Source organism: Thunnus albacares, chromosome 7 (genome assembly GCF_914725855.1).
Source record: "Thunnus albacares chromosome 7, fThuAlb1.1, whole genome shotgun sequence".
In the NCBI taxonomy this organism is placed as follows: domain Eukaryota; kingdom Metazoa; phylum Chordata; class Actinopteri; order Scombriformes; family Scombridae; genus Thunnus; species Thunnus albacares.
This window is the reverse complement of record NC_058112.1, coordinates 31979088-32002443: the sequence shown is the minus strand read 5'-3', so window position 1 is coordinate 32002443 and position 23356 is coordinate 31979088. Positions and strand designations below refer to the sequence as shown.

The 23356-nt window shown below is 38.1% G+C and overlaps 4 protein-coding genes across 4 annotated transcripts; all 4 read right to left on the bottom strand.

The window, feature by feature from the left end:
• Positions 1-342: 342 nt before the first annotated feature.
• Positions 343-2467, bottom strand: LOC122985376 (gamma-crystallin M2-like). The gene is made up of 3 exons (XM_044355976.1): positions 2392-2467; positions 1368-1610; positions 343-667 (listed from the first exon to the last, which is right to left on the bottom strand). Exons 1-3 carry the CDS (start codon positions 2422-2424, stop codon positions 389-391), a joined length of 555 nt encoding a protein of 184 aa, XP_044211911.1. The 5' UTR covers positions 2425-2467; the 3' UTR covers positions 343-388.
• A 3531-nt stretch (positions 2468-5998) lies between these two features.
• On the bottom strand, positions 5999-8352 carry LOC122985373 (gamma-crystallin M2-like). The gene is made up of 3 exons (XM_044355972.1): positions 8277-8352; positions 7026-7268; positions 5999-6299 (listed from the first exon to the last, which is right to left on the bottom strand). The coding sequence occupies exons 1-3, from the start codon at positions 8307-8309 to the stop codon at positions 6021-6023; spliced, it is 555 nt and encodes a 184-aa protein (XP_044211907.1). The 5' UTR covers positions 8310-8352; the 3' UTR covers positions 5999-6020.
• A 4770-nt stretch (positions 8353-13122) lies between these two features.
• LOC122985372 (gamma-crystallin M2-like) lies at positions 13123-15707 on the bottom strand. Its single transcript, XM_044355971.1, has 3 exons — positions 15613-15707; positions 14376-14618; positions 13123-13444 (listed from the first exon to the last, which is right to left on the bottom strand). The coding sequence occupies exons 1-3, from the start codon at positions 15643-15645 to the stop codon at positions 13166-13168; spliced, it is 555 nt and encodes a 184-aa protein (XP_044211906.1). The 5' UTR covers positions 15646-15707; the 3' UTR covers positions 13123-13165.
• A 3828-nt stretch (positions 15708-19535) lies between these two features.
• On the bottom strand, positions 19536-22019 carry LOC122985371 (gamma-crystallin M2-like). The gene is made up of 3 exons (XM_044355970.1): positions 21943-22019; positions 20962-21204; positions 19536-19857 (listed from the first exon to the last, which is right to left on the bottom strand). Exons 1-3 carry the CDS (start codon positions 21979-21981, stop codon positions 19579-19581), a joined length of 561 nt encoding a protein of 186 aa, XP_044211905.1. The 5' UTR covers positions 21982-22019; the 3' UTR covers positions 19536-19578.
• Positions 22020-23356: the final 1337 nt, after the last annotated feature.

The following is a 23356-nucleotide window of genomic DNA, read 5'->3' as shown; positions in this document are numbered from 1 at the left end:
CTGAGGGGCTGCATAAACGGCCAGTATAAGATAAATAAGGAGTGTTTTTGAACTGTGAATCATGAAAATCTACTCTAGTGGAGCCCTGGAATAAAAATTTAGAGCTGGAAATGAGAAGTTATTGTCACTTTTTTCCTGATCTTTGTTATGTCCTTTCTTGTTTTCTTGAGATTGTTGTTGTTGTGTTGAACTCAGTAAGCCCAGCAAACACTTTGTGGAAGTTGATGGGGATCCGAATAAAAAAGAAAGAATAGGTTCAGCTTTCTTTGGTTACATTTACATTTACATGGCATCTGTCATCTTTACTCTTTGTGTTGTGTCTCATGAAACAGACAGTAAACCTTATTTAAACAAAAAGCACTTTATTATTTGTCAGTGTTAACAGTGTCTAGTAGCAGGAGTCCAGGATGCGCCTCATGCTCATGAACCTCATGCTGCCCATGCCCAGGTTCATGAAGGTCCTGTGCTCTCCAGGCCTCATGTACACCATCCTGCCTCTGAACTGGGGCTGCTCAAACATCAGCCAGTGTCCCTCCATCACGTTACAGGACATGCAGTTGGACATGCGGAAACGCTCCATGATGTCCTCGCAGTCGTCCATCAGCTCAGACATCTGGCCTCCGAAGTTCTCCCTCTCGTAGATCTTCATCCTGAAAGATCCACGGTGCTGCAACACATGGAGCCACTCATCAGTAATCAATAATCAGTGAGTGTCAGTCGAATGCATGAAGAGTTCTTGGGAGTTAATTTGGATCAGTCCTTATTTGTACCTAAATACATTACATAGCCAGAAGTATGTGGACACCTGATCAAAGTACACAATATAGGGTTGACATTAAAGGAAAGGTTCAAAATCTGGTTTCTTCATTATTCTATGACAGTAAACTGAATATCTTTCGATTATGGTCTGTTCATTGGGACAATACAAGATATATGAGGATGCCATCTTGGGTTTTGGAAACAGACATTTTATAGACCAAACAACTAATCGATTAATCGAGAAAATAATCGACAGATTAATTGATAATGAAAATAGTTGTTAGTTGCAGCTCTAAACTCTGGTCACCATGTATGAAAGTCAGACGTGCTACTTGTCCATCCACCACTTCGACCTCCACATCCTTACATTGTGAAAGTCTTACTTTAAAAGACATAAATCATGAGCTGCAGAATCGTCCAATGTGGCTGTAATTCCTCTGACACTGATTCAGTCACAGAAGAGTGAGAAACAAGACTGTCAGTCATCAAACAGTGACGTTATAAAAACTACAAGATCAATGGCTGCAGTCTGATTGGTCAGAGGGGGTCTGAACTGATTCAGACTGATGAAGATGTCAGGGCTGTAATGTGATTGGTTGTGTGATTACCATGGGGATCATGCGGCAGGACCTGATGCAGTCGCTCATTCCCATCATGCTCATGTAGTCGGAGTACTCGCCCCTCCTCAGGAAGTACTGGTTGCCCATGAAGTTGGTGCGGTCATAGACCATGAAGCAGCCTCTCTCCACCCTGCAGGACTGACACCTGCTCAGGAAGGTGGACAGGTCGGGGCAGTCACTGTTGCACTCATAGGAACGACCCTGGAAGTTCCTCTCCTCGTAGAAGACGATCTGAGACAGAGACAGAAGAGTTGTTGTCTATACTGTATATATGAAAATAATCACTGGTCACAGCTTTACTCCATTACAAGTAAAAGTCCTGCATTAAAAATCCTATTTCAGTAAAAGTACATAAGTATTGTCAGCTTGATGTAGTTAAAATATTGCAGTAAAAGTATTGGTTTGGTCCGTCTGACTGATATATTATTATATATGACATCATTAGACTATTAGTACTGAAGCATCAGTGTTAGAGCAGCATGTTACTGTTGTAGTTGCTGGAGGTCGAGCTACTTTGAACTACTTTATATGTGCCCGTGACTACACACTGCTTTCTGTAAGACATCAACAGCCAAAAAGGTTGGAAACCACTGGTTTCATCTTTAACAATGTGTTGTATTTTAAAAGCTTGTTATATTATCCATCGTGTCAAATCTTCATCTGAAAAGTAACTAAAGGTGTAAAATAAATGTAGTGGAGTAGAAAGTACAATATTTCCCTCTGAAATGTAGTGGAGTGGAAGTAGCATCACATGGAAATACTCAAGTACTTCATAATTGTACTTTAGTACAGTACTTGAGTAAATGTACTTAATTACTTTCCTCCACTGTGAAACAATCAATACATTGTCAGCCTGATCAGGTGATCAGTTATCTACTGTTATCTAGCTTCAGAGGTTGGTAAGTCATGTGACTTTCAGACTCAGAGATGTGTTTTCCAACTGATCTCACTCCTATTGGAGGGTTTGTTTTTCAAAATAAAATGTAGAAAAGCAATGCATTCTGGGACTTACCTTGCTCCTCATGTTCATGTCGGTGGTGGACATGTTCGTGTACTGCCTGCCTGCTGTTGGTGTGCTTCATACCTGTCTGAGCTCACAGCTTTTATACACCTGAACATGGAGCTGCTTTGTGTTTCAGAGCACTGAGTCAGCAGAGACACACAAAGCACCATAGTACCAGTACAACACTGGGTTGACTTTGACCAGTAAAACGATGTGCATATGACATTCAGAAGATACACAAGTCATTCATCAGTGGTGGAATGTAAATAAGCACATTTACTCAAGTACTGTATTTATGTAAAATATGTAGGTACTTGTACTTTATTTGAGTATCTTCATTTATGTTAATTTTTACTTCCACTCCACTACATTTCAGAGGGAAATATTGTATTTTCTCTTCCACTACTTTAATTTGACAGCTTTAGTTACTTTTCAGAGGAAGATTTTACATTAAATAATATATGATAAGCTTATAAAATTTTTAAAAAATGTTAAAGATGAAACCATTCATTTTTGGTTTGGCTTTGGTAAACCATTTGGCTCGTAACCTCTGTGTGTACTATTGACTCATTGTCATGTTACAGATGTTTGACTTGTTAGCAGTTCTACCAAATAAACAATTGTTTGAGGCCCAAAGAGGTAAAACTTTCCAATGTTTGACAAAAACCAACGTTTAGAGAAAAGTCTGAAAAATTAATTAAACTTTGTGTGGCAGAACTTTGTTTTTTCTTCTTTCCTTTACCCAGCTGATTTAAAAACATAGTGGCCAATTTTCTGCAAAACAAACACTTTTACTCTTAATACTTTAAGGCAAGGCAAATTTATTTGTATAGCACATTTGAACAACAAGGCAATTTAAAGTGCTTTACATAAAACACAAAAGGGATCAAGCAAGAATATGAAAGCAACACAAGGCAATATAAAAAGATGTTTAAAAACAATTGAAAAGTGTTAAATTCGGGGGGCGGGGGGGGGGGGGGGGGTAATATTGAATAAAACAGATAAAACAGTAGAACAAAAGTTACAGTGCAGTGTAAGATATTAACGCTCAAATTTGGTTTAAGAAAAGGCAGTGGCAAATACAAGTGGATGGAATAAATGAATTTAGCTGATAATATTTTTGTACTTTTACTTAAGTAAAGGATCTGACTAATTCTTCCACCACTGTAATTTTTAGTGATTGATTTGAACATGAATCTGTTGTCTAAATGTCGTCCAGTCTTAGAAAAAAAATCAAACATACTATGTGGTTTGTATGTGTGATAATACTTTAAATGTAAAAACATGAACTTTCTAAAGCAGAACCAGCATGAGCTTGTGTAACCTTTTGTTGTTTTTAGAGGAGGATTTCATACTAATCATTGGACTGAATATCCAGTCATTCTCCTGCGTTTCTTTACCCTCCATCAACACCTCAATCTGCATATACACTCACACCTTGCCATCTGTTTGGAACGCATTATTACACCTCCTATATTTTTCTGTCTGAATTAAATGAACCTGATTTACACAGTTGCTTGTGTTAAACTTATATTTAAAGGCATGCTCTACTGTCAGAAATGATGTTATTATGACAATCACATGAGACTGTGCAGTATCTGTGTGCTGTATGTGTTGGGCTGCTATGGGTCAAACCCCAGAGCTGTTTTTGTTTCCCAGTCTGTTACTGATTACAGGTGAGTCTCACCTGAAGGGTATTCCATCAATGCAGCTAGAAAAAGAAAGCTCTGCTTACTTGAAAAAGCCTGGCTAGAATTAACATCAACCTTCACTTGAGGCTCAAGCCATTCCACCAACGCAGCTTAGCTGTGTCTAGTCAATGCTAACTCTAGCCAGGCTTGAATAAGCTTGCGGTGTGCGTGTGCATGGAGGACATAAGCAGCCCAGAACAATCGATTGTCAAAAAGAAGATACTATGTTGGAAAAAAGAAGGGAAAACTAAAGCAGTGTTCTTCTCAGCAGCGAAACAAACCCTGCTGATGGAACTATATGAAGAATATAGAGGAGTCATCATCAAAAAGGGCAATACTGCCGCAATTAAGAAGGCGAAGGAGATGGTCTGGCACTAAATTTTGGACAGATTAAAATCCTAAATTATACAGTCCTATGTAAGATTGTGGTATCCCCCCAAAATCATACCCACACCCCTTACTCTCCCTTGATTGATTCCCTCAGGGGCGCAGTGAATGTTTCGACTAGGGCACCAAACAGCCTTTTGTTAACAGTTATATGTCTTGTGTAAATCATCTTTTACATAAATGCTAATATATTTCATATTCTTATACTGTAAATTATTTTATACAGCATATATACAAACACTTTCTCTCCCTGCTTATTACATTATACTGATTATCAACTGTTTCTATGCTGCTTACTGATCTTAAATGATAAACAGAATCACATGAATCTCACTAAAATGAGACGGCAGCCACTGAACATCTGCTAAGATAGTTAGCATTAGCATAAGTTTAGCATGACTGGACTTAAAGAGGACCTATTATGCTTTTCCTTATTTTCAGTCATATATATAATGCTACATTGTCAGATGTTCATATTAAACGTGGCCAAAGTGTCAAATAATGAGGTAAACATATGTAGCAGTAATCCCTGTGATTAAAAAACACCAACTTCAGACTGCTCTGAAAACTTGGTTCCAACAGGTTTTTTCTACTTTCAGCCCAAACGGACGCCGACTGATAACAGATTGCTTTACATGGTCATCTGCTCCACGCACAGCATGCCAATTTGCTGCTCCGATCTGCTAACATTATGGCATTTTTCCATTGTTTTGAGGGTAGTCACGCCCATTCATGACTCCATTACACAGCAGGGAAAAGCAAAATTAGTAGTTTACTTGTTGGAGGTGTGCTGGGCATCTGCAGCTTTTCATCAAAGATCATTATCACTGTTGCCGTTTCTGCCTGTACCATTCCTCCCTGCATTATTTCTAACTGATCCGCTGAACATAGAGCTCCAAATATTTCCATATGTTAATGCTAATGAAGCTCCACTAATTCAGTGAGGAACACATTTCTTTTCCTGTAAATTCTTCATAATAAAGTTCTCAGATTATTTAGTCATTTCAAAGCTTTTAATATGAAGGAGTAAAGCAGGAAATGTTTGGTTTGCATCGGCGGTAGCTTAACACAACTCTGATGCGGAAAGCTGGCCAATCAGAACAGAGTGGGCTCACCGGGGGGGGGGCCTTAAAGAAACAGGAGCTAAGACTACCTGTTAGAGACAGAGGCTGAACTGAGGGGCTGCATAAAGGGCCAGTATAAGATAAATAAGGAATTTTTTGAACTGTGAATCATGAAAATCTACTCTAGTGGAGCCCTGGAATAAAAATTTAGAGCTGGAAATGAGAAGTTATTTTCACTTTTTTCCTTATCTTTGTTTGTTTTGTCCTTTCTTGTTTTATTGAGATTGTTGTTGTTGTGTTGAACTCAGTAAACCCAGCAAACACTTTGTGAAAGTTGATGGGGATCCAAATAAAAAAGAAAGAACAGGTTTAACTTTCTTTGATTATCATTTACATGGCGTCTAAGTTCTTTACTCTTTGTGTTGTGGTTCAGGAAACAGACAGTAAACCTTATTTACACAAACAGTACTTTATTATTTGTCAGTGTTAACAGTGTCTAGTAGCAGGAGTCCAGGATGCGCCTCATGCTCATGAACCTCATGCTGCCCATGCCCAGGTTCATGAAGGTCCTGTGCTCTCCAGGCCTCATGTACACCATCCTGCCTCTGAACTGGGGCTGCTCAAACATCAGCCAGTGTCCCTCCATCACATTACAGGACATGCAGTTGGACATGCGGAAACGCTCCATGATGTCCTCGCAGTCGTCCATCAGCTCGGACATCTGGCCTGCGAAGTTCTCCCTCTCGTAGATCTTCATCCTGAAAGATCCACGGTGCTGCAACACATGGAGCCACTCATCAGTAATCAATAATCAGTCAGTGTCAGTGGAATGTATGAAGAGTTCTTGGGAGTTAATTTGGATCAGTCCTTATTTGTACCTAAATACAGTATGTGGTGCTCTATATCGAGCTGAGACTGATCCATTTGAATATCTGACACTCAGAAAGAAAGACAGTGTTTCCCAAAATGTTGAGCTCTTTGTGAAGGTCATAGCATAAGTGGACATTAAGTGCAGCTCTGTGACGGGATGTGAACTGCTAAGTTGTCAACTATTTAATCAGTCTCCAAGTATTTTGATTAATGATTAATCATAATTTTTTAAGAAAAATATCAGAATTCTCTGAGTCCAGCTTCTCAAATATGAATATTTTCTGGTTTCTTTATTATTCTATGACAGTAACTGACTATACTTCAGTGGTGGGCTGTTCATCGGGACAATACAAGATATTTGAGGACGCGCCTTGGACTTTGGAAACAGTGACCAACATTTTTCACCATTCTCTGACATTTTATAGACCAAAAAACTAACCGATTAATCGAGAAAATAATCGATAGATTAATTGATTAATTGTTAATGAGAATAGTTGTTAGTTGCAGCTCTAAACTCTGGTCACTAAAAACTACAAGATGAAGGACTGCAGTCTGATTGGTCAGATGGGGTCTGAACTGATTCAGACTGATGAAGATGTCATGGCTGTAATGTGATTGGTTGTGTGGTTACCATGGGGATCATGCGGCAGGACCTGATGCAGTCGCTCATTCCCATCATGCTCATGTAGTCGGAGTACTCGCCCCTCCTCAGGAAGTACTGGTTGCCCATGAAGTTGGTGCGGTCATAGACCATGAAGCAGCCTCTCTCCACCCTGCAGGACTGACACCTGCTCAGGAAGACGGACAGGTCGGGGCAGTCACTGTTGCACTCATAGGAACGACCCTGGAAGTTCCTCTCCTCGTAGAAGACGATCTGAGACAGAGACAGAAGAGTTGTTGTCTATACTATATATATGAAAATAATCACTGGTCACAGCTTTACTCCATTACAAGTAAAAGTCCTGCATTAAAAATCCTACTTAAGTAAAAGTACATAAGTATTATCAGCTTGATGTAGTTAAAATATTGCGGTAAAAGTATTGGTTTTGTCCCTCTGACTGATATATTATTATATATGACATCATTAGACTATTAGTACTGAAGCATCAGTGTTAGAGCAGCATGTTACTGTTGTAGTTGCTGGAGGTCAAGCTAGTTTCAACTACTTTATATACAGTTAGCTAGTTTAGTCCAGTGGTTCCCAAAAGAAAAGAAAGAAGAAAAAACAAAGTTCTGATACACAAATCTGTTTTCAGTTTTAGGACATTTTCTCTGATCTTTGATTTTTGGTGAAATATTGGATCATTTGAACATTTATTGAAATTAAAGTATGTGAGAAGTTTAGAGGGAAAAATCACTATTTGGTGGAGCTGTTAACAACTCATAGACATGTGAAATGTGACCCCGACTACACACTGCTTTTTGTAAGACGTCAAAAGCCAAAAAGGTTGGAAACCACTGGTTTCATCTTTAACAATGTGTTATATTTTAAAAGCTTGTTATATTATTCATTGTGTCAAATCTTCATCTGAAAAGTAAAGCTGTCAAAAAAACGTAGTGGAGTAGAAAGTACAAAATTTCCCTCTGAAATGTAGTGGAGTGAAAGTATAAAGTAGCATCAAATAGAAATACTCAAGTACTTCATAATTGTACTTTAGTACAGTACTTGAGTAAATGTACTTAATTACTTTCCTCCACTGTGAAACAATCAATACATTGTCAGCCTGATCAGGTGATCAGTCTCTACTGTTATCTAGCTTCAGAGGTTGGAAAGTCATGTGACTTTCAGACTCAGAGATGTGTTTTCCAACTGATCTCACTCCTATTGGAGGGTTTGTTTTTCAAAATAAAATGTAGAAAAGCAATGCATTCTGGGACTTACCTTGCTCCTCATGTTCATGTCGGTGGTGGACATGTTCGTGTACTGCCTGCCTGCTGTTGGTGTGCTTCATACCTGTCTGAGCTCACAGCTTTTATACACCTGAACATGGAGCTGCTTTGTGTTTCAGAGCACTGAGTCAGCAGAGACACACAAAGCACCATAGTACCAGTACAACACTGGGTTGACTTTGACCAATAAAACGATGTGCATATGACATTCAGAAGATACACAAGTCATTCATCAGTGGTGGAATGTAAATAAGCACATTTACTCAAGTACTGTATTTATGTACAATATGTAGGTACTTGTACTTTATTTGAGTATCTTCATTTATGTTAATTTTTACTTCCACTCCACTACATTTCAGACGGAAATATTGTATTTTCTCTTCCACTACTTTAATTTGATAGCTTTAGTTACTTTTCAGATGAAGATTTTACATTAAATAATATATGATAAGCTTATAACATTAAACAAATGTTTAAAAAATTAAACCATTTGTTTTTGTTTTGGCTTTGGTAAACCTTTTGGCTCATAACCCCTGTGTGTACTATTGGCTCATTGTCATGTTACAGATGTTTGACTTGTTAGCAGTTCTACCAAATGAATAATTGTCTGAGGCCTAAAGAGGTAAAACTTTCCAATGTTTGACAAAAACCAAAATTTAGAAAAAAGTCTGAAAAATTAATTAAACTTTGTGTGGCAGAACTTTGTTTTTTCTTCTTTCCTTTACCCAGCTGATTTAAGATATCAGTCATTGCGGCCAATTTTCTGTAAAACAAGCACTTTTACTTTTAATACTTTACAGCAAGGCAAATTTAATTGTATCGCAGTGTAGGAATTTGGGCACCCAAATATCTTTATGATTTTATGGGGGAATTATGAATTATTATTGTGCACAATTCCAACATGAAATTATTCGTCCGGTGACATAACTCATATTAGACTAGATATAATAATAGGGAAATAATCCTCCTTGTTGGACACACAAGAGAGGTCAATTGGAATTATGATTGTTATTAATCTTAATTATGATTTTGCAAGGGTCTTATAGGTCTTTTAAGGTTAAGTGACTGAGATGCAAGCACAAGAAAACACAAACAAGTTCACCTTAGTTACATGCACATTTATTACTAATACTACAGCTACAAGTACTAAACACTACAACATTTCACAAACAAGACACAAGAGAGAAAGGGAAATTGGCAAGGCTATGGCAAGTGAAAGTTCGAAATGCATGATGCAGAGTTATGTATTGTGTAGTTGGTATGAGAAACCTGATAAACAGATGAGATAACTGTTACCTGAGAAGCAGTGAGTCAAATCAACGGTACCACAGCTTAGTTCAGAATTGCCAACTGAAATTACAAATCATGAAAGCACCAGGGTTTAACCAAGTTGATGGAGGTTTTGTACGAATACTTGCTTGCTCCCTGGGGTAGCTTCTTGTAGAGAATGGAGTCCGTTGTGCTGGGGTGAGGAGCTGGAGTCTGGTAGTGATGAGTGAGTCGGCTGGTCTGGACTTGAGAAGTTCCCATTGGGAGAGAGCTCCTGGTTCATGCTCTCATGCTCTCCTAGGCTTGATCCTCAACTCATGACTCCAGATTCAGAAGATGCTCTGAGTCACATCTTCAGACGAGCAAACTGCAAGCTTTCCACCGGCATGGCAGAAAGCAAGAAGAACCAGCAAGCAGCATCAAGCAGCCTTAAAGAGCTGCTTAAAAACAGCAAAACAGCAAAACAGAAGACAGCCCAAAAACAGCACAGAGTCTCAGATAAGACACTGTTTTAAAGTTTCAGTCTGCCCGCCCAGAAGGTGCCTCCCGGCCAATCTCAGGGTGTGGAAGAAAGAGCTGGTCTGTTGTTTGAGGCTTGTGCTGTCTGCCTTTGAATCATGCAGGGACTTTATCCTACAGCACATTTCAACAACAAGACAATTCAAAGTGCTTCACATAAAACATGAAAGACATCAAGGGAGAATACAAAAGCAACACAAGGCAATGTAAAGAGACATTTAAATACAATTAAAATGTTTTAAATTGGGAAAAAATAAGCTAACATCGAATAAGAGATAAAACAGGAGAATAAAAGTTACAGTGCAGTGTAAGATATTAACCCTCAAATTTGGTTTAATAATAAGCAGTGGCAAACAGAAGTGGATGGAATAAGTGAATTTAGCTGATAATATTTCTATACTTTTACTTAAATAAAGGATCTGACTAATTCTCCCACCACTGTTAACAATCAAGAACAAACTGTGACATGTCAATTTGAAAAGAATAGGATTGATTTAGTTTGGGTAAATAACCCAACAGTAAAATAAAAATAAAATTGGGTCAAAACAAACTCTTGAGTGGATTTCTGGGTAACATTAACCCAGTTTTGTGTTGCTGCTATATTGACCTGATATTGAGTAATTTTTGGTGATTGATTTGAACATGAATCTGTTGTCTAAATGTCGTCCAGTGTTAGAAAAAAAAATCAAACATACTGTGTGGTTTGTATGTGTGATAATATTTTAAATGTAAAAACATGAACTTTCTAAAGCAGAACCAGCATGAGCTTGTGTCACTCTTTGTTGTTTTTAGAGGGGGATTTCATGCTAATCATTGGACTGAATATCCAGTCATTCTCCTGCGTTCCTTTACCCTCCATCAACACCTCAATCTGCATATACACTCACACCTTGCCATCTGTTTGGAACGCATTATTACACCTCCTATATTTTTCTGTCTGAATTAAATGAACCTGATTTACACAGTTGCTTGTGTTAAACTTATATTTAAAGGCCTGTTTTACTGTCAGAAATGATGTTATCATGACAACCACATGAGACTGTGTAGTATCTGTGTGCTGTATGTGTTGGGCTGCTATGGGTCAAACCCCAGAGCTGTTTTTGTTTCCCAGTCTGTTACTGATTACAGGTGAGTCTCACCTGAAGGGTATTCCATCAATGCGGCTAGAAAAAGCTGCGCTTACTTGAAAAAGCCTGGCTAGAATTAACATCAACCTTCACTTGAGGCTCAAGCCATTCCACCAACGCAGCTTAGCTGTGTCTAGTCAACGCTAACTCTAGCCAGGCTTGAATAAGCTTGCAGTGTGCGTGTGCATGGAGGACATAAGCAGCCCAGAACAATCGATTGTCAAAAAGAAGATACTATGTTGGAAAAAGAAGGGAAAAATGAAGTAGTGTTCTTCTCAGCAGTGGAACAAACCCTGCTGATGGAACTATATGAAGAATATAAAGGAGTCATCACCAAAAAGGAATTAACAAGGCAAAGGAGATGGCCTGGCACAAAACTTTGGACAGATTAAAATCCTAAATTATGCAGTCCTATATAGGTGGTAACACTATGGATCCCACCACCCCCCTTACTCTCCCTTAATTGATTCCCTCAGGGCCACCAGTGGATGTTTCACCTAGGGCACCAAATGGCACATTGCTAATAGTTATATGTCTTGTGTAAATCATCTGTTACATAAATACATATTTCATATTCTTGTACTGTAAATTATATTATACAGCATATATACATACATACAAACACTTTTCTCTCTGCTTATTACATTATAGTGTTTATTAACTGTTTCTGTGCTGCTTATTGATCTTGAATGATAAACAGAATCACATGAATTTCACTCAAATAAGATGGCAGTCATTGAAAACTGCTAAGATAGTTATCATTAGCATGAGTTTAGCATGACTGGACTTAAATAGGACCTATGATGCGTTTCCTTATTTTCAGTCATATATATAATGCTACATTGTCAGATGTTCATATTAAACGTGGCCAAAGTGTCAAATAATGAGGTAAACGTAGGTAGCAGTAATCCCTGTGAGCAAAAAACACCAACTTCAGACTGCTCTGAACGATCGGTTCCAACAGGTTTTTACTACTTTCAGCTCAAGCCGACATTGACTGATGACAGATTTCTTTATACGGTCATCTGCTCCACGCACAGCAGACCAGTTTGATGCTCCAATCCACTAACATTATGCCATTTTTCCATTGTTTTGGGGGTAGTCACGCCAAGCCATGACTCCATTATACAGCAGGGTAAAGCAAAATAAGTAGTTTACTTGTTGGAGGTGTGCTGGGCATCTGCAGCACTTCATCAAACATCATCATCACTGTTGCTGTTTCTGCCTGTACTATTCTTCCCTGCATTATTGCTAAGTGATCCGCTCAACAAGGAGCTCCAAAAATCTCCATATGTTGTTGTGTCGACCATTTTTTAGCACCGCTAACGAAGCACCGCTAATTCAGTGAGGAACACATTTCATTCCCTGTAAATTCTTCACAATAAAATTCTCACATTATTTATCCATTTCAAAGCTTTTAATATGAACGAGTAAAGCAGGAAATGTTGGGTTTGCATCGGCGGTAGCTTAACACAACTCTGATACAGAAAGCTGGCCAATCAGAACAGAGTGCGCTCAATTGGGGGGGGGGGGGGGGCTTAAAGAAAGAGGAGCTAAGACTACCTGTTAGAGACAGAGGCTGAACTGAGGGGCTGCATAAAGGGCCAGTATAAGATAAATAAGGAATTTTTTGAACTGTGAATCATGAAAATCTACTCTAGTGGAGCCCTGGAATAAAAATTTAGAGCTGGAAATGAGAAGTTATTTTCACTTTTTTTCTGATCTTTGTTTGTTATGTCCTTTCTTGTTTTATTGAGTTGTTGTTGTGTTGATGATCAGTAAGCCCAGTGAACTCTTTGTGGAAGCCGCTGGGGATCCAAATAGAAAAAGAAAGAATAGGTTTAGCTTTCTTTGATTATTATTAACATGGTCTGTGTTCTTTACTCTTTGTGTTGTAGCTCAGGAAACAGACAGTAAACCTTATTTACACAAACAACACTTTATTATTTGTCAGTGTTAACAGTGTCTAGTAGCAGGAGTCCACGATGCGCCTCATGCTCATGAACCTCATGCTGCCCATGCCCAGGTTCATGAAGGTCCTGTGCTCTCCAGGCCTCATGTACACCATCCTGCCTCTGAACTGGGGCTGCTCAAACATCAGCCAGTGTCCCTCCATCACGTTACAGGACATGCAGTTGGACATGCGGAAACGCTCCATGATGTCCTCACAGTCGTCCATCAGCTCGGACATCTGGCCTCCGAAGTTCTCCCTCTCGTAGATCTTCATCCTGAAAGATCCACGGTGCTGCAACACATGGAGCCACTCATCAGTAATCAATAATCAGTCAGTGTCAGTAGAATGTATGAAGAGTTCTTGGGAGTTAATTTGGATCAGTCCTTATTTGTACCTAAATACATTACATAGCCAGAAGTATGTGGTGCTCTATATTGAGCTGAGACTGATCCATCTTAATATCTGACACTCAGAAAGGAAGACCGTGTTTCCCAAAATGTTGAGCTCTTTGTGAAGGTCAAAGCATAAGTGGACATTAAGTGCAGCTCTGTGACGGGATGTGAACTGATAAGTTGTCAACTATTTAATTAATCTCCAAGTATTTTGATTATCAATTAATTGCTTGGAGTAATTTTTTAAGAAAAATATCCAATTTCTCTGATTCCACTTTCTCAAATATGAATATTTTCTGGTTTCTTTATTATTCTATGGTAGTAAACTGAATATCTTTCAGTTGTGGGCTGTTCATCGGGACAGTACAAGTAATTTGATGACTCAACCTTGGGCTTTGGAAACAGCAATTGACATTTTTCACCATTCTCTGACATTTTATAGACCAAACAACTAATAGATTAATCGAGAAAATAATCAACAGATTAATTGATAATGAGAATAGTTGTTAGTTGCAGCTCTAAACTCTGGTCACCATGTATGAAAGTCAGACGTGCTACTCGTCCTTCCACCACTCCGACCTCCACATCCTTACATTGTGAAAGTCTTACTTTAAAAGACATAAATCATGAGCTGCAGAATCGTCCAATGTGGCTGTAATTCCTCTGACACTGATTCAGTCACAGAGGAGTGAGAAACAAGACTGCCATTCGTCAGTGACGTTATAAAAACTACAAGATCAAGGACTCCAGTCTGATTGGTCAGAGGGGGTCTGAACTAATTCAGATTCATGAAGATGTCAGGGCTGTAATGTGGTTGGTTGTGTGGTTACCATGGGGATCATGCGGCAGGACCTGATGCAGTCGCTCATTCCCATCATGCTCATGTAGTCGGAGTACTCGCCCCTCCTCAGGAAGAACTGGTTGCCCATGAAGTTGGTGCGGTCATAGACCATGAAGCAACCTCTCTCCACCCTGCAGGACTGACACCTGCTCAGGAAGGCGGACAGGTCGGGGCAGTCACTGTTGCACTCATAGGAACGACCCTGGAAGTTCCTCTCCTCGTAGAAGACGATCTGAGACAGAGACAGAAGAGTTGTTGTCTATACTATATATATGAAAATAATCACTGGTCACAGCTTTACTCCATTACAAGTAAAAGTCCTGCATGAAAAATCCTACTTAAGTAAAAGTACAAAAGTATTATCAGCTTCATGTAGTTAAAATATTGCAGTAAAAGTATTGGTTTGGTCCCTCTGACTGATATATTATATATGACATCATTAGACTATTAGTACTGAAGCATCAGTGTTAGAGCAGCATGTTACTGTTGTAGTTGCTGGAGGTCGAGCTAGTTTCAACTACTTTATATACAGTTAGCTAGTTTAGTCCAGTGGTTCCCAAAAGAAAAGAAAGAAGAAAAAACAAAGTTCTGATACACAAATCTGTTTTCAGTTTTAGGACATTTTCTCTGATCTTTGATTTTTGGTGAAATATCGGATCATTTGAACATTTATTGAAATTAAAGTATGTGAGAAGTTTAGAGGGAAAAATCACTATTTGGTGGAGCTGTTAACAACTCATAGACATGTGAAATGTGACCCCGACTACACACTGCTTTTTGTAAGACGTCAAAAGCCAAAAAGGTTGGAAACCACTGGTTTCATCTTTAACAATGTGTTGTATTTTAAAAGCTTGTTATATTATTCATTGTGTCAAATCTTCATCTGAAAAGTAAAGCTGTCAAAAAAACGTAGTGGAGTAGAAAGTACAAAATTTCCCTCTGAAATGTAGTGGAGTGAAAGTATAAAGTAGCATCAAATAGAAATACTCAAGTACTTCATAATTGTACTTTAGTACAGTACTTGAGTAAATGTACTTAATTACTTTCCTCCACTGTGAAACAATCAATACATTGTCAGCCTGATCAGGTGATCAGTCTCTACTCAGTCATGATCAGTCATGTGACTCTCAGACTCAGAGATGTGTTTTTTCCAGCTGATCTCACTCCTGTGTGAGTGTTTGTTTTTCAAAATAAAATGTAGAAAAGCAATGCATTCTGGGACTTACCTTGCTCCTCATGTTCATGTCGGTGGTGGACATGTTCGTGTACTGCCTGCCTGCTGTTGGTGTGCTTCATACCTGTCTGAGCTCACAGCTTTTATACACCTGAACATCGAGCTGCTTTGTGTTTCAGAGCACTGAGTCAGCAGAGACACACAAAGCACCATAGTACCAGTACAACACTGGGTTGACTTTGACCAGTAAAACGATGTGCATATTACATTCAGAAGATACACAAGTCATTCATCAGTGGTGGAATGTAAATAAGCACATTTACTCAAGTACTGTATTTATGTACAATATGTAGGTACTTGTACTTTACTTGAGTATCTTCATTTATGTTGATTTTTACTTCCACTCCACTACATTTCAGACAGAAATATTGTATTTTCTCTTCCACTACTTTAATTTGACAGCTTTAGTTATTTTTCAGATGAAGATTTTACATTAAATAATATATGATAAGCTTATAACATTAAAAAAGATGTTAAAAAAGTAAACCATTTGTTTTTGTTTTGTCTTTGGTAAACTTTTTGGCTCATAACCCCTGTGTGTACTATTGGCTCATTGTCATGTTACAGATGTTTGACTTGTTAGCAGTTCTACCAAATGAGTAATTGTCTGAGGCCCAAAGAGGTAAAACTTTCCAATGTTTGACAAAAACCAAAATTTAGAGAAAAGTCTGAAAAATTAATTAAACTTTGTGTGGCAGAACTTTGTTTTTTCTTCTTTCCTTTACCCAGCTGATTTAAGATATCAGTCATAGTGGCCAATTTTCTGCAAAATGAGCACTTTTACTTTTAATACTTTAAGGCAAGGCAAATTTATTTGTATAGCACATTTGAACAACAAGGCAATTCAAAGTGCTTTACATAAAACACAAAAGGCACCAATCAAGAATATAAAAGCAACACAAGGCAATGTAAAAAAGACATTTAAATACAATTAAAATGTTTTAAATTGGGAAAAAATAAGCTAAAATCGAATAAGACAGATAAAACAGGAGAATAAAAGTTACAGTGCAGTGTAAGATATTAACCCTCAAATTTGGTTTAATAATAAGCAGTGGCAAACAGAAGTGGATGGAATAAGTGAATTTAGCTGATAATATTTCTATACTTTTACTTAAATAAAATAGTTTGGGTAAATAACTCGACAGTAAAATAAAAATAAAACTGGGTCAAAACAACCTCTTGCGTGGATTTCTGGGTAACATTAACCCAGTTTTGTGTTGCCGCTATATGGACCTGATATTGAGTAATTTTTGGTGATTGATTTGAACATGACTCTGTTGTCTAAATGTCGTCCAGTGTTAGAAAAAAAAATCAAACATACTGTGTGGTTTGTATGTGTGATAATATTTTAAATGTAAAAACATGAACTTTCTAAAGCAGAACCAGCATGAGCTTGTGTCATTCTTTGTTGTTTTTAGAGGGGGATTTCATGCTAATCATTGGACTGAATATCCAGTCATTCTCCTGCGTTCCTTTACCCTCCATCAACACCTCAATCTGCATATACACTCACACCTTGCCATCTGTTTGGAACACATTATTACACCTCCTACATTTTTCTGTCTGAATTAAATGAACCTGATTTGCACAGTTGCTTGTGTTAAAATTATATTTAAAGGCCTGTTTTACTGTCAGAAATGATGTTATCATGACAACCACATGAGACTGTGTAGTATCTGTGTGCTGTATGTGTCAGGCTGCTCTTGATTAAACTCCAGAGCTGCTTTTGTGTCCCAGTCTGTTACTGACTACAGGTGAGTCTCACCTTATGGGTATTTCATCAACACAGCTAAAGGAGGCTGGAGGCTCAAGCCGTTCCATTAACGCAACTTAGCCATGTCTAGTCAACGCTAACTCCAGCCTGGCTTGAATAAGCTTGCACTGTGCGTGTGCACAGAGGATATAAGCAGCTCAGAACAATCGATTGTCGAAAATAAGATACTATGTCGGATAAAGAAGGGAAAACTAGAGTGGTGTTCTTCTCAGCAGCGTAACAAACCCTGCTGATGGAACTATATGAAGAAAATAATGGAGTCATCACCAAAAAGTTCAATACTGCCGCAATTAACAAGGTGAGGGAGATGGCCTGGCTCAAAATTTTGAACAGATTAAAATCTTAAATTATTCAGTCTCATATGTGTGTTGACACTATTGATCCTCCCACCACCACCCCCTTACTCTTCCTTGATTGATTCCCTCAGGGGCACAGTGGACGTTTCGCCTAGGGCACCAAACAGCACTTTGCTAACAGTTATATGTCTTGTGTAAATCATCTTTTACATAAATACTAATATATTTCATATTCTTGTACTATAAATTATTTTATACAGCATATATACAAACACTTTCTCTCCCTGCTTATTACATTATAGTGTTTATAAACTGTTTCTATGCTGCTTATTGATGTTGAATGATAAACAGAATCACATGAATTTCACTCAAACAAGACAGCAGCTACTGAACATCTGCTAAGATAGTTAGCATTAGCATGAGTTTAGCATGACTGGACTTAAAGGGGACCAATTATGCTTTTCCTTATTATTAGTAATATATGTAATGTTAAAATGTCAAATGTTTATGTTAAACATGGCCAAAGTGTCAAATAATGAGGTAAACGTATGTAGAAATAATCCCTGTGAGTAAAAAGCACCAACTTCAGACTGCTCTGAACACTCAGTTCCAACAGTTTTTTCTACTTTCAGCCCAAATGGACACCGACTGATGACAGATTTCTTTACATGGTCATCTGCTCCATGCACAGCTTGCCAGTTCGCTGCTCCACTCCACAAACATCATGGTGTTTTTCCATTGTTTTGGGGGTAGTCACACCGAGGCATGACTCCATTACACATCAGGGCAAAGTAAAATAAGTAATTTACTTGTTGGAGGTGTGCTGGGCATCTGCAGCTCTTCATCAAACATCATCATCACTGCGGCTGTTTCTGCCTGTACTATTCCTCCCTGCATTATTTCTAACTGATCCACTCAACAAAGAGCTTTGAATATCTCCACATGTTGTTGTGTCAACTGGTTTTTAGCTCCACTAACAAAGCTCTGCTAATTCAGTGAGGAACATGTTTAATTTCCTGTAAATTCTTTACAATAAAAGTCTCATATTATTTAGTCATTTAAAAGCTTTTAATATGAGGCAGTACAGCAGGAAACATGGGGTTTGCATCAGCGGTAACTTAACACAACTCTGATACAGAAAGCTGGCCAATCAGAGCAGAGTGGGCTCATTGGAAAGGGGGTCTTAAAGAGACAAGAGCTAAGACTACCTGTTAGAGACAGAGGCTGAACTGAGGGGCTGCATAAAGGGCCAGTATAAGATAAATAAGGAGTATTTTTGATCTGTGAATCATGAAAATCCACAATAGTCGAGTCCCTGAATAAAAATTTAGAGCTGGAAATCAACACATTAGGTACCCTTTAAAGCTGCTGCTTCATTCGGGGATGTGGAATAACACTTTTACATTAAAGATAATGTAGAAAAATCAATAAGTAGATTCAAATTTAGTTCAGATGTTACTTTTACTTCTTGGAAACCTTTTAATTTTATTTTCTTTTTTTTGGCTTTTATATTGACACTTTTGTTTTTGTTTTTATTGTTTGTGTCTATTGTCTTCATTATTATATGTCCAGTTATTTTCATTTCTTTTCTGATCTTTGTTTTGTCGTTTCTTGTTTTATTGAGATTGTTTTTATTCTCAAGTCATTGTTCTTTGTTTGGAACTCAAGAAGCCCAGTGATCACTTTGTGGAAGCTAATGGGGATCCAAATAAAAAAGAAAGAATAGGTTTAGCTTTCTTTGGTTAGTATTTACATAATTTAATTAACTTAAATAACTTTAATTTGATCATTTCTGTTCTTTACTCTTTGTGTTGTGGCTCAAGAAACAGACAGTAAACATTATTATTTACACAAACAGCACTTTATTATTTGTCAGTGTTAACAGTGTCTAGTAGCAGGAGTCCAGGATGCGCCTCATGCTCATGAACCTCATGCTGCCCATGCCCAGGTTCATGAAGGTCCTGTGCTCTCCAGGCCTCATGTACACCATCCTGCCTCTGAACTGGGGCTGCTCAAACATCAGCCAGTGTCCCTCCATCACGTTACAGGACATGCAGTTGGACATGCGGAAACGCTCCATGATGTCCTCGCAGTCGTCCATCAGCTCGGACATCTGGCCTGCGAAGTTCTCCCTCTCGTAGATCTTCATCCTGAAAGATCCACGGTGCTGCAACACATGGAGCCACTCATCAGTAATCAACAAACAGTCAGTGTCAGTTGAACATATGAGGAGTTCTTTGGAGGTTATTTAGATCAGTCCTTATTTGTACCTAAATACATTACATGGCCAGAAGTATGTGGACACCTGATCAATGTACACACTATGGGTTTAGGTTAAAGGACAGGTTCAAAATTAGAAGATCCCTTCATAATGCAATTACAATGTAAGAGATGGGGGACAAAATCCACAGTCCTCCTTCTGTATTTAAAAGTTTATATGAAGCTAATGTGAAGCTTCAGTCATTCAAATGACATATTTATAACATATTTCCTGACAAACTTCAGAACTCACAATCACATAAGCAAAACATGTTTTTCCTCCGAATGCTGAAGAATAAACTTTACTGTTACACCTGGTTGAACTTACCCTGCCAGCCTTTTTAAAATCCTCTCTTTTTACATTATCCGCTCATGGTCACTTAATTACAGGATGATTGGACATTTTTTATTGAGTAAACTTGTCCGCTTTCTTATTTGTTTGTGGTTTTAGGCGCAGAACGATCAGTTTTTACATTTTAGTTTTTGTACGGATTAAACAATTGACATATAACATGTTAATCAGTGAACTTCACAGGTACTGGATTTTGTTACCTTTGGACAGAGCCAGGCTAGCTGTTCCCCCATTTCCAGTCTTTATGCTAAGCTTGGAGTAATTTTATAAGAAAAATATCCATTTTCTGATTCCATCTTCTCAAATATGAATATTTTCTGGTTTCTTTATTATTCTTTGATAGTAAACTGAATATACTTCAGTTGTGGATTGTTCATCAGGACAATACAAGGTATTTGAGGACGCCACCTTGGGCTTTGGAAACAGCGATTGACATTTTTCACCATTCTCTGACATTTTATAGACTAATTGATTAATCAAGAAAATAATTGACAGATTAATTGATAATGAGAATAGTTGTTAGTTGCAGCTCTAAACTCTTGTCACTGTGTATGAAAGTCAGACGTGTTACTTGTCCTTCCACCACTCTGACCTCCACGTCCTTACATTGTGAAAGTCTTACTGTCAGTCAGTCTGTAATGTGATTGGTTGTGTGGTTACCATGGGGATCATGCGGCAGGACCTGATGCAGTCACTCATTCCCATCATGCTCATGTAGTCGGAGTACTCGCCCCTCCTCAGGAAGTACTGGTTGCCCATGAAGTTGGTGCGGTCATAGACCATGAAGCAGCCTCTCTCCACCCTGCAGGACTGACACCTGCTCAGGAAGGTGGACAGGTCGGGGCAGTCACTGTTGCACTCATAGGAACGACCCTGGAAGTTCCTCTCCTCGTAGAAGACGATCTGAGACAGAGACAGAAGAGTTGTTGTCTATACTGTATATATGAAAATAATCACTGGTCACAGCTTTACTCCATTACAAGTAAAAGTCCTGCATGAAAAATCCTACTTAAGTAAAAGTACATAAGTATTATCAGCTTGATGTAGTTAAAGTATTGCAGTAAAAGTATTGGTTTGGTCCCTCTGACTGATATATTATTATATATGACATCATTAGATTATTAACACTGAAGCATCAGTGTGAAAGCAGCATGTTACTGTAGTTGCTGGAGGTCGAGCTAGTTTGAACTACTTTATATGTGACCCCGACTACACACTGCTTTTTGTAAGACATCAACAGCCCAAAAGGTTGGAAACCACTGGTTTCATCTTTAACAATGTGTTGTGTTTTAAAAGCTTGTTATATTATCCATTGTGTCAAATCTTCATCTGAAAAGTAACTAAAGCTGTTAAATAAATGTAGTGGAGTAGAAAGTATAATATTTCCCTCTGAAATGTTGTGGAGTGGAAGTATAAAGTAGCATCACATGGAAATAGTCAAGTACTTCATAATTGTACTGAAGTACACTACTTGAGTAAATGTACTTAATTACTTTCCACCACTGTGTAATAATCAATACATTATCAGTCTGATCAGGACTCTCAGAATCAGAGATGTGTGTTTTCCAGCTGATCTCACTCCTGTGTGTGTGTTTGTTTTTCAAAATAAAATGTAGAGAAACGATGCATTCTGGGACTTACCTTGCTCTTCATGTTCATATCGGTGGTGGACATGTTCATGTGCTGTTGGTGTGTCGTTGGTGTGCTTCATACCTGTTTGAGCTCACAGCTTTTATACACCTGAGCAACGAGCTGCTTTGTGTTTCAGAGCACTGAGTCAGCAGAGACACACAAAGCCTCTTTGAAAGGGTTAACAATGACTGTGTGAGGCCTTCAGCATCAGCAGCATTTTGTTCACCTGTTTAGCCCCCGCTGACATCATCACTGACAAACAGCACACCTGTCTGACCCTTTAAATTACCAGTGATATTCTGTATCATGCTGCTCTTCATTAAAACCCCTCTGACAAAACAATCTCACAATAAAGGTCCATGTAGCTTTCAGTCATATCACAAGGTCTTCCTCAGCAGATGAAAGAGTTTTCCTGGCAATTTGTTGACTAATTTTTTAATGATTGAGTTCTGCTGTCAGGATGATGTATGTTCATAAGTACAGTTCATAAGTTTTTAGTTGACTAATCAAGTAATCAAGTAAACAGGATGGATACGAATACAAAATTCAATACCACTCTCTGATAAGCAGTGTTAGAAAGTAACTAAGTACACTTACTTCATCACTGTACTTAAGAATAATTTTGAGGTATTTGTACTTTAATTCAGTATTTCCATTGATGCTAATTTATACTTCCACTCCACTACATTTCAGAGGGAAATATTGTACTTTCTACTCCACTACATTTATTTGACAGCTTTAGTTACTTTTCAGATGAAGATTTGACACAATGGATAATATAACAAGCTTTTAAAATACAACACATTGTTAAAGATGAAACCAGTGGTTTCCAACCTTTTTGTCTTTTGACGTCTTACAAAAAGCAGTGTGTAGTCGGGGTCACATTTCACATGTCTATGAGTTGTTAACAGCTCCACCAAATAGTGAATTTTCCCTCTAAACTTCTCACATGCTTTCATTTCAATAAATGTTCAAATGATCCAATATTTCACCACCATATTGAACCACTGGACTAAACTAGCTAACTGTATATAAAGTAGTGGAAACTAGCTCCACCTCCAGCAGCTACAACAGTAACACGCTGCTCTAACACTGATGCTTCAGTATTAATAATCTAATTATGTCATATTTATAACTGCAGACTTTAATTATTGTCATTAATGATTTATTAAATATAACTGCAGACCTGATGAGTTTATCAGAAAGTGTGACATATTTAACAATTAATTAATGATTCATAGTCATTTATGATTTATGATAATTTATGATGATTTATGATGGTCTAATTGATCATTTCTTCAGGGACATACACAGCATTTTGCAGCCTGTTCAAAAACCTCTTTGAAAAAATGATTTATAATTGTGGTAATACTAGACCGGTACTATTACAGATGTTTTACTTAATCCTTCTGAAACATCCAAT

Bases quoted from the DNA above. Each gene is read 5' to 3' on its own strand.
- LOC122985373 (XM_044355972.1), bottom strand. From the start codon at position 8,309: ATGTCCACCACCGACATGAACATGAGGAGCAAG. The intron at 7,269-8,276 runs GTAAGTCCCAGA...TCTCTGTCTCAG, and splicing joins ACATGAACATGAGGAGCAAG to ATCGTCTTCTACGAGGAGAG. The intron at 6,300-7,025 runs GTAACCACACAA...CATGTGTTGCAG, and splicing joins CCTGCCGCATGATCCCCATG to CACCGTGGATCTTTCAGGAT.
- LOC122985376 (XM_044355976.1), bottom strand. From the start codon at position 2,424: ATGTCCACCACCGACATGAACATGAGGAGCAAG. The intron at 1,611-2,391 runs GTAAGTCCCAGA...TCTCTGTCTCAG, and splicing joins ACATGAACATGAGGAGCAAG to ATCGTCTTCTACGAGGAGAG. The intron at 668-1,367 runs GTAATCACACAA...CATGTGTTGCAG, and splicing joins CCTGCCGCATGATCCCCATG to CACCGTGGATCTTTCAGGAT.
- LOC122985371 (XM_044355970.1), bottom strand. From the start codon at position 21,981: ATGAACATGTCCACCACCGATATGAACATGAAGAGCAAG. The intron at 21,205-21,942 runs GTAAGTCCCAGA...TCTCTGTCTCAG, and splicing joins ATATGAACATGAAGAGCAAG to ATCGTCTTCTACGAGGAGAG. The intron at 19,858-20,961 runs GTAACCACACAA...CATGTGTTGCAG, and splicing joins CCTGCCGCATGATCCCCATG to CACCGTGGATCTTTCAGGAT.
- LOC122985372 (XM_044355971.1), bottom strand. From the start codon at position 15,645: ATGTCCACCACCGACATGAACATGAGGAGCAAG. The intron at 14,619-15,612 runs GTAAGTCCCAGA...TCTCTGTCTCAG, and splicing joins ACATGAACATGAGGAGCAAG to ATCGTCTTCTACGAGGAGAG. The intron at 13,445-14,375 runs GTAACCACACAA...CATGTGTTGCAG, and splicing joins CCTGCCGCATGATCCCCATG to CACCGTGGATCTTTCAGGAT.